Source organism: Poeciliopsis prolifica, unplaced genomic scaffold (genome assembly GCF_027474105.1).
Source record: "Poeciliopsis prolifica strain line A6 unplaced genomic scaffold, Auburn_PproV2 SCAFFOLD010, whole genome shotgun sequence".
Lineage (NCBI taxonomy): Eukaryota > Metazoa > Chordata > Actinopteri > Cyprinodontiformes > Poeciliidae > Poeciliopsis > Poeciliopsis prolifica.
In genome coordinates this window covers 11,623,947-11,634,537 of record NW_026562385.1, presented here as the reverse complement: position 1 = coordinate 11,634,537, position 10,591 = coordinate 11,623,947, and the positions used below count along the sequence as shown (strand labels likewise).

The 10,591-nt window shown below is 41.5% G+C and overlaps 1 protein-coding gene across 4 annotated transcripts in view; it reads right to left on the bottom strand.

Moving 5' to 3' along the window:
* Positions 1–4,161: 4,161 nt before the first annotated feature.
* plppr2a (phospholipid phosphatase related 2a) overlaps positions 4,162–10,591 on the bottom strand; it is a 37,227-nt gene continuing 30,797 nt past the window's right edge. For 2 of the 4 annotated variants that reach the window (XM_055035790.1, XM_055035789.1), the window contains 4 exons: positions 9,933–10,183; positions 9,537–9,713; positions 9,105–9,248; positions 7,993–8,153 (listed from right to left, as the gene is read on the bottom strand). In XM_055035790.1, coding sequence (XP_054891765.1) covers positions 8,097–8,153; positions 9,105–9,248; positions 9,537–9,713; positions 9,933–10,183 — 629 coding nt within the window. In that variant the 3' untranslated portion in view covers positions 7,993–8,096. Of the gene's footprint in view, positions 7,829–7,992; positions 8,154–9,104; positions 9,249–9,536; positions 9,714–9,932; positions 10,184–10,591 lie in introns of those variants that run through there. The other 2 variants (XM_055035788.1, XM_055035791.1) reach the window with 2 other exon arrangements.

The following is a 10,591-nucleotide window of genomic DNA, read 5'->3' as shown; positions in this document are numbered from 1 at the left end:
CGCTTCAAAAGCAGGAAGCGTGAAATAGTGCTGGGCTTTCAGGGTAAACACAACCAAAACAAATGTGCTAGCCCAGCACTAGCCGAAGAAGTGACTGGTGGTCTCCTCCCAAAGACAAATCTTAGGTATCGGCTCCGCTAATAGTGAACTCTGGTGCGGTTAGAATGCATATGTGAACGCCAAGTGGACTGTAGCGCCAGGCATTCTGGGTTAATACAACCAAAACAAACCCCTGTATTGCCAGTACCAGCAGGAGAAATGTATTGTGTTCATTAGCCAAAGAGACAAAAGAGAAATCCTACAACCACTAAAAACGGACCATTTTGTGACGAAGGAAGTTGCACTCAGTGTTTTCTTCAGTGGTTCTTGGTGCAGCGCCTCCACAGACGAGAAAAAAAAAGCCCCCAGAAAGAGTATTGTCACCAAGCCAGATGATCCAAAATAGATTTTTAGTACCTCAAGCTAAGGTGATTGAGGAGACAAAGTCTGGGTTAAACAATAAAGAAGAATGAAGTAAGACCATCATCGTAAAGTAACTCAAGTTTAATCTGATTGTATGAAGAGAGTCTGTCATTTTCAGGCCTTTCAACAGATTCGCAGCAAGATTTATATCCACACCAATATCAAGCTCCTCCATTCTGACCATCAGCTGTGACCAATTCAATCATCTATTCAAAATCCACTGGACTCGGTGCTGGATCAAACATTTTCATTTAGTTACTTCTTTATTTATTTTACCTTTTCCTTACCAGGAGACATATCTGAAAAGCAGTTACTCACAGACCAGACAGGACGCCATGTTCTCTCCAGATCTGAAAGCTTTAGATGTGATAGAAAATTTAACAACGCATACGTCAAATTATCTCTGCGAATAATAAGTGATAGGTAAAAATGTCACGACATTTCAAACCAGAGAAAACTGTACAAATACATAGGGTTAAATGTATTCCAGTGTGATTTTGATTATGTATCTTATTTAGTGGAAACATCGTAATCACAAAATTGTGATTTTTTGACATTAATGGAATATAGACAAAGATTGGAGCACATTTGTTATGTTATTGTCTCAGTCTTGACCAGATGTTGAAATTTCTCAAAAACCTTTATCTGTGCTAAGTTCCTCCATGATGCTGTTTGTTCTCGAGTGACCTCTGATAAACATCTGGGACTCTTGCAGAACGCCTGGATTCATACTGAGATTAAATGACGCATGGAGTAAGGTGACTGATTAGAGGCATATGAGGGGGTGTCAATGTGAATTTTATTCATAAAAACAGCTGAAAATGTCCTTATAATTATACAGAGAATTATATTCAAGTTTGATTGAGTAAAAGAGAACACCATCATTGGCTTTCTGCTTCGATTGGTAAAGCTACTATGAAATCCTGCCTCACAGAGCCGCCCTTTCCCTCGGCTCCCTCACTCAACTCCTTCAGACTAGCCAGCAGTGATTAGCAAACACAGAACGTCAACCGAGCTCATTATAGGAGCTACTTCTCAGTGAAACGCTGGTAAAACCATTGTTAATGTTTTGATTATTTCCTGAAAGGGGAGTTTCAGAAAGAGCAAGAGTTTCTTAAAGAGACAGAAGCTCAATTTTAATGTGTTAATTTACAAAGTAAATTTTCTTTTAAGTCTCATTTGATACCTGCAGCATTTTTACAAACTGATGAAGTCAGCACAGTGACTCAATTGTACTATAAAATGGCACTGTGCCATTTATACTGCCCCTTTAATATCCATTGACTAATACTTTGAGAACATCAGTGTCTGCTCAGAGAACGAGAAAAATGTTTTATGAAGTCTGATCATGCAGTAAATAAATGCTAAATGTGTTTTTATTACTTTTACAAAAAAAAAAAGGTAACAAAAACCTAAAGTTGTTTCCAAACGTTTGGCTCGTATTCTGACTCATTTCCTCTCTACTTCAAAATTTTGCACTAGTAATCCAGAAGCGTTCTGTTTGACAATGAAGCAAACAGGAATCTCCCATGCAGATACGACTGGGACGCAGAGACAAGGAAGAGGATGGAATTAAAACCAGAAACAAGTTTTTTGTTGTTGTTTTTTTTATCTTTTTGGACAACACCGGAGGTGCATCATGGTCGAAACCCGAATAATTGAGTCGGCTGCAATTAGACGTTGTGTTTACTTAAACCTTTAAGTTGTTCCACAGACATAAATCCCTAAAATCAGTCAGAAAGGTGCTCCGTGCAAATCAGGCATGCGGCATAAAGGTTGTAAAGCCACTTATGTACGTGTAATTCCTCCAATAATCTGTGACATTAAGAGGACGAATCTTTTCCTCGCCAATTAGCCTACACAGGTGCAGGCCTCATCAGCCGCCATCTGATTGTTCCTCCCGCTTCAGGAGGTTGAAAGGGAAGCTGGGAAATGCCTCTGCCCACTTCCTGTACATGACGTGCATCGCCATCTTGTGGATTCCTTCAGTAAATGCGCAACACTGCCACGTGGGCAGTGTTGAATGTTTCATGTTAAAACATGTGAAATCCTCCCAAATGTCTCATGTGAAATCCTCCCAAACCAAACAAGAGCAGATTGAAAGCAGGAATCGATGATTCTGATGCAGTTCACGTCTCGCTGTTTGGTTTTGAAGGCATTTGGTTTGCAAAGTGTCTGTTGTTTAATCGACTTGGTTGTGAATTCAACCAACAGCCACGAGCCTCTTGTCATTTTCGGGGTCAGCAGCTCAAATATTTCAGTTCAAAACCATTTAATTGTGACGATAAACACAAAAGCAGAAGAAATGGAGCAAATACTTCTTGCAGACGTTGACGTCTGCGCTCATTATAAAGCTATGCAGACATAATGACCCCACACCATGCCGTGTGGAGAGGCAGGCAGCTCCGTCCATAAATCGCCAACAGACTCCGCAGACTGACTCAGGCCCCATTTCTTATTGCAATATCCGTTTATTTTTCTCTCCACACAAATCCTTACAAAAACAGAATGTTTGCAGCAACGGGATCAAAGGAGACGCGGCCGTCCCTCAGAGCTGCGGATCTGGAGGAGACGAGTGTTTTGTTCACGTATCAGTCAACCTCGGCGTGTTTTGTTCTTTGATTTCTAACGAGTTCGCCGAAGAGTTTACAGGGGAAGCGAAGCGGCGCAGCTGACAAGCTGAACAAAAAGAGAAATCTGCATCTTCATGAGGGTCGTTTGACTTGTGGCGTGCCGCCGTTTGAACCTCTTTAGCGGCGCCACGGTGAACACCGACGGCACATCTGAAGATCGACAGAGGAATTGCTCACACGCTGAACTCGAAGCGCAGAACATATACCCTCCCAGTTATTACACGTCTCCATGGAGATTATTTTAAGGCTTTTCTGCGTCAGTGGGGCGTGGCAGAGGAAAAATAAGGACAGAAAATACAGACACGGCGGAGGGAGAAAACATCTCACCAAACTTCACGTTTGGACTTTGGAGGATTAGTTTTTCATTTGGGCTCAGACAAACAGGTAAATATCAGCAGAGGGAAAGAGTCTGGAAAGTTTGTCTTGTGGATGGTTGTCTGTTAAAAGACTGAAAAGAGAGACCACTGATTTAGAAAGCTTTTGTTTTCCATGAGCTTCAGCTTCTGGGAGCGTTGTGAATACCATCAGCTGACAGGCAATAGCTGTGTTTCCATTAAAAATGTGCGCAAAACTTTATCAAGACTCCTCTAATGTAAACCCCTCCACAATATCTCAATTGTGATTAAATAGGAAATGCAGTTAAAATCACATGTGAATAAAACTGTTCAACCAATAAGTGATGGAAAAAAAAACTGCTGCACCCACCATCCTCCAACTACTTCCTGTCGTCGTCTTCTTCATGGTTTGTGCCAGTGGCAACGTCTGGTTGTTGATCCTCTGACTTGTATGATGTGAAAAAAGTTTTTCCATCACAGCTTTGCAAAATAATCCAATTTTGCTATGGCCAAAAAAAAACCCCTGCCTCATCCAACCTTCCAACCTTCCAAAAAGTTTTTTTTTTGTTTTTTTTAACCAAAATTGTTGTGTTTCCATTAAGCTATTTTATTTTTGAGATTTCAGTTCACAAAATTTTAAGGTTAACACAAATGGAGTTTCTCTCATAAATGCTGATATAAAAACATTATATGACATTTGAAAAAAAAAAAGCCACAAAAACCACAATTGATTAACACTGGCATGTTTCCGTTGAGAAAATTTATTTTTGATGTGTCAAATTGTGCTATTATTTAGCCAATGGAAAAACAGCTAATGATCCATGTTTAACTGAGGAATTCCTACAGCTGCTTCATACTGAAGAGATTTACATTCCCAATTAATCATGTGTGAAGTTGAAATGTTCATGATACTCACCGCTAACCTCGTAGCATAATTGTCAAAGCCATGTTTTAGTGTTTTTGGAAAACGAGAGAAAACATGAATATGGGAGTTGAAAAAAAGTTGATTTGGACGTTAACAAGTGTCCTGATAGGCTGAGGTGATGGAGAAGTGTGAGGAGATCGATATTGCACAGATATCTCAATTTGGCCTAAATATAACTTCGGCAATTATGCTATGAGGCTGACATCGCGAAAGTTAGCACTGAAATAAAAACACGCGTTCGATCAGTAACCTAAAATGGGACTGAAAAAGTTTGCAGTTTACAGTCATGATAAAAATAAGATTTGTTTGCCAACACAGTCATAGAAGAATCTACATCCCCAGGATTCACAAGCATGCATCATCGCTTTTAGCATCAAAATCTCTCCCGATGCGTTAACAGGACTTCGTTATATGCCATATTATCCCAGAGGATAACTTCCCACAAAGTTTGTTCAAAATAATGACAAACTGAAACAGCAAAAACATAAGATTTGAAGGTAAAAACTCATTTTAAAACAGAAATAAAATATTTGAAACAAAAAAAGGTTTAAAACCAAAAACTACTTTTCAGATTCAGTCGTTTTTTTTTTGTTTTTTTTTTTCAAATCTTTAATTTCAGTTTCAAAACATTTTTTTCCAATTATTATTATCATTTTAAAAATAATAAAAAAGCTTTAAATCTTGTGGAAGCTGCCAGGGTGTACTTAGATTTAGCCAAAGCAACATAACAGTGTGATCCCATAGAAACTCCCAGGAGACTCTCCCATTGGTTAGTTACAGCTGGATACGAAAGGCGAGTCATTTAAACTTTTCTCAACCTGTTTGGCGTTGCAAAGTCAGAATCCACGTTCTCCATCAAAATGGGTTTTGAAAATCCACACGACTTAACCCAATTTGAACATTAAGTGAAATGAGTAAAAATTCTGCTGTCAAGTACAAAAATGTCTCTTTTTACAGTATCATACAAAGAAGATTCAGGGTTAGAAAGTGGGCGTGGAGGAGTGCGGGCACGGCAACACCGAGTGATGCGTTTGTGTGCTTTAGAGTGCAGCGACGTTCCAAAAATGTTGGCGTCCCTTAAACATCTTAACCTCTCAATACAAATGCATTTTATTGGTTAGTTTGCATGATGGACCAAAACCAAGTTATGCAGATTTGTGACGTGGAGGGAAAATAACGCTTGAATGAAAAACTTAAAAGTGTGGCGCGCATTTGAATTTATTCTCCTTTTAGCCTCCCCAAGAAAAGCAGAACTTTCTAGAACCACCTTTCAGGGGCCATGTGGAGCGTTTTACAATGCAGTCCACCAGCTCTGAACAGCTTGGAATTATGAAGAGGATTTTGGTCTAGACTTTGATTAGGCCATTTTTAAATGTGAATATTCTTTGATGTAAATCATTGCCAGATATTTAGTCAACCTCTTTCAGTTCTGTTTAGTAATTGGAGCTAATTCAGGTGGACTGAATAATCACTAATAATGTCATTAAAGAAACTGATTACACTGGATTTATTTTTAATCGGTCACAATAAAGGGGGTAGGTATAAAGTTAGGTTTTAATTTTTTTTTTTTTTTCAGGAAAAATTTGAGAAGTTCTTGCTTTCCGATGCATTGTCTTGGTCTATCATCAATAAAATCCTAATAAAATGCATTTAAGATTGTAATATGACAACATGTTGAGAAGTTGTTGTTTTTTCTTTGTTCCTTAGTGTCCTTATGCACAGGCCATCCAGCAGGGGGAACCCTTTCACAGCACAATGATGGCACCATGTCTGGGAGGGGAGACGAAGGAGCAGAGTGTGCAAATCAAATTCAGCAAAACTGTCTCACCGCATGTGGCGCTTATGGCGTCTACCTTATATACAGAGCAGTGAACATAAAGTCTTCAGAATGATTCAGAAGAGCAACACTGCAGGGATGATCCGCAGAATAAAAATATACTTTTTTTTTTTTTCCTGGGAAAACAATGTTCCAAATCCAGCAAAACAACGACTGAACAAGAATCTCATACAACATGGAGGAACAACAACAACAACAAAAAAAGACATTAATGCGGTCAGCAACTCTGATGCTTTTTCCATTAGAGTTTGGAAAATTTCGACCATCTCAGAGTAAAAAAGCTCTAAAGAAGACCGGTTCTGAAAGGTTCTGTGCTTTTTCCTGCTGTCTGATTTTGTCGGTTGTTTCTGCTGAGTGTGCTTTGCTCGAGATGGACTGCATGCAGTGCAGAGTGGACCACCCAAATGTCAGCAGCGTGTTCGATGAGATGAGCAGGAAGAAAGAAAAAAAAACAAAAATGTGTGCTTACAGCTGCATTTTCATTGTAAATGTGCACAAAATGTTGTCAATGTTCCGCTAATGTCAAGAAAACCTCCACAAGTTTGCAATGTTTCAGCTCCAAAAACTTCCCATTGTCTTCGTCATGATTTGAGTAAAAGATAACATCCTGTTGCTGATCATGACTTGTATGATACAATAAATTTTTTTTTGCAGTTTTGCGAATAAAACTAATTTTAATAAACCCCAAAAAACCCCACCTCATTTTAGCGCCATAACATTTTAAAAAACGACTTTTAAAAAAAAAAAAATTCCATTAAGCAAATGTATTTTGACGTAGCAAGGTAAAGAGGTCAGTATGACCTCAGTATGACGCAGATTTCTCATTATGGCCTAAATATGACTTTAGGCAATTACATGATGAAATACCAACACATGTTAAACAGTTAAGAATCTAAACTGGGACTTTATAATTAAAAATGTTTGCGGTATATAGTTATGAAAAAGTTTGATTGCTAACATAGACAAATCTAAGTACGCCCCATGATTCAATAGCGTGTAGCACCGCTTTCATCGAAAAATGTGTTTTTCAGAAATGTCAAACTGAGCAATCATATGGTTAATGGAAACGCAGCTTATGAGTATTTTTAGTGTGTGGCTTGGTAAAAAGATGTTAACAGAGTTCGACACATTGCCCGCAGCGAGTGTCTTTGGTCCAATGTAGCGGAGGTCATCCCCACATGTCAGATCCTGCCTCTTGTTCCACAGGTGTGAACTTCGCGATACAAAAATCTCTTAAGTCAAAGCAGGAGAAATCCACTGCGACTGATTCGATACAAAAGAACGTAAAAATGAATCGCTCAACAGAGATGGGTGACTCCCCGCTGATTGTTCACAGTATTTTAAGAAAGAAGTCTGAAATAGTTTTCCTATCGGTTCCCCGGCATTTAAGAAAGTCTGTGGGGCGTGGAGGGGAAGGGGTTAATGTCCGCTGGGCCTAGACCTGCGTGGAATAGGAGCGATGCAGCATGGCGCTCCGGCCCGACCCGTGGGCCGCGCAGTGTGGCGAGTGCTGCTGCTCGGGCTGGTCTAGACTTCGCTGGAAATGGAGCGAGACGGTACGAGGACATCGGGGGTGGCGGGGAACCGATAGGGCTGATGGTCATGTGATCTCTGTGAATGGAGATTCCCGCGGAGTCTGCAGGGATAGAGAGAGGAGTGAGAAGGAGAGAGAGATAGAGGAGGTTGGGGGGTGGGGGAGAAGAAGTCAAAGGGGACAGAGGGACAGGGTGGAGAGAAGAATAATCCAGTGCAATGTGTCGGATGAACTGATTGTTTAAGGTTGGGAGTAATGGAGAAAAAGAGAGAGAGAGAGAGAGAAAGAGAGAGAGAGAGAGGATGTGCAAACAGAAACAAGACAGAGATAGTGGAGGGTTGACCATAACAAAAAGGGGGTTCAGGTTTGGTTAGAATGGCTGGATGTAGGCGTTGAAAGGTGGCGGGGAGGCAGAGAGTGCAGGGTGCTGGAGGGGAGTGAAAGATCGAGAGGAGGAAGACAAAGTGGGGAGACAGAGGAAAGAGAACCGGTCAGGCGAGGATTAGTGACGGAGACAGACCAACAGAGGACGAAAGACATCAACACGGCTACTCGGACAGCACCCCCGCTGAGAATCGCTTTAGGACATGCAGCACTTTTTTAGGAGAGGATAAAACTTTATGGGGCAATCAGGACTGCTGCTGTCGCTCTGTCGCTGTGTTTTAGTCAATCTGATGACTCGCGCTGATCTCAAGGTCTCACTTTGCTGGCTGTCCAAAGAGGCCAATGCCCAAAAATAAGCACTTTGAGCTGAATACGCACTGGCGTAATGCAAAAACTCAAAATTCCATCGCAGTTTAGCGGAAAACAATTCTGATACGACTGAAACACCACCTCACCGTAGCGCATAAACTTTTTAGCGACTGTTTTCCAAAACTGTGTTTCCATTGAGCTGTTTTAGTTCTGAAAGTTTCACTAATAAATATCTGAAAAGTTTTCTGTCTTCGGTTTTGTTGGATTGTGATTCAGGGTACATGTTTGCTAGCTTTGCACATCTAGAGGCTCGACGGGGTTGTGAGCACTGCTAATGAAATGCTTGTGCCTGTGATTATTTTCTGTTTATGCTAACAGAGTATTAACTGTATTTTTAATGGATGATTCAATATTTGTTGTACAACATATGATTAATGAATTAATCATGCTAAGGTAACAATCCATTCAACCCTGCTACGCCCTTTTCAGCTGCCCGCTTAAGTGTGCACAGATTTAAAGGATTCACTCGGGAGTTTTAGCTGGGAACATGGGCCGCATGCACGCCCGTTTTGTTACAGGGCAGGAAAAAAAAAGGAGGATAACAGATCCAGTTAAGAGACAAGGGGTGTTTATCTCAGCCATTTGGTGGGTACAGTTGTGCTTTACACCCATCCCCGCCCCTTACCTGAGGGCCACTTAACTTTTCGAGTGGACTTTCCACACAAGGTAGCGTCACCATGGGTATGCCCAGCATGGATTCAGGACGTTGGGGTCGCAGCGGAGGGGGGCTTGGCTGAAACTGTTGGAAGTTGTTAATGACGCAAGTTACCTGGAAAGGAAGAAAAAAAATCCTGAGGGGGCCAGAGGGATACGTCTAAAATGCAACGAAGCTGCAGTCTTGAAGATTATCTTTGACTATTCATCTTTAAAAGGCCGTGCTGAAAAATGAACTTTCCCGCATGCAAAATCTCTTTGTGTTCATATCAGAATAAGAGATGAGGTTGTGTCATATCCAATCAAATTGAAAACTTAAAAACCTACTTTGTGAGTATTCCACGAGAAAATAAAACAAGGTTAAAGGGCTAAAAAAAAAATGCATTCATGCTTTTAGACTCACCAAGAACACAGCGATGGCGCCACCGGTGAAGAATCCAGCCAGCACGTCGGCCCAGTGGTTGCGGTACTCGGCGACCCTCACCACTCCCACCAGCACGGCCAGGCACAGCAGAGTGAGGCTGATGGTGGGCTTGGTGAGCCGGGTGCCTTTGGTTTTAAACACCAGGGTCACATACATCTGCAGAGAGCCGGTCAACAGGGATACAGCATACAGAAGAAGCACAAGGCAGTGACATAAATTGCATGTTCTATGGCTAACTTTGGACATTTTGACAGATTTTTCAAATAACAAGTAAGTGTTTCTTTTTAAATGACAAAGGCATTCATTCTATGGAGCCTCACTTGGAACAAATTAATAACTTGTAGTTATTACGACCAGCAGCATGCTCCGACCTACCACTGTGTACAAGGCAGAGTACACGCTGAGCGCTGCGTCCTTAGACGGGAAGGATTTACGCGCAGACATGACAATCAGCGGGTTGCCCGTGCAGGCGCGGCGCTCGGTGATGTACTGCGTGGTCGACTGGCAGCCCAACGCTGTGTAGTTTGGTCGGCAGGCGGACAGGAAATGAGGCGTCTGGTTTCCTGTCACCACTTGGCCGGCGTTGGCGAAAATGGCAGTGGTGAACAAGCCGAAGGCATACACTCCTGGGTGCAAGCGGAGCAGTGGGGAGCAGTTAGTGGATGCGGTGATAAGATGTTAAAGATTTTATCTTTGCACATGGGAGAAGAAATGAAAGCATGACGAATATTGGAGATTAGTATCAAATCTTGTACACATGCCTTGAGAAAAAACAGGATACTCTCCCCCACCCCGCATTCCCTCTTCTCAAAATAGCGCTAACACTTTATTATCAGCCAAGGTGTGAAATCGTCGCAGGAGTCTTCACCTCAGCTGATTCATTTCAAGATACAAACTCGCAAGCTGCTTAATATTCATGAAAGTCTCCCTGCAGGGATCCTGAATGTTCTACCTTCAACATCACAGCCCATTTAATCGTCCAATTAACAGCTCCATGTACCAGGACTGGATGACAAACTGAAGTGTTGTGGCAA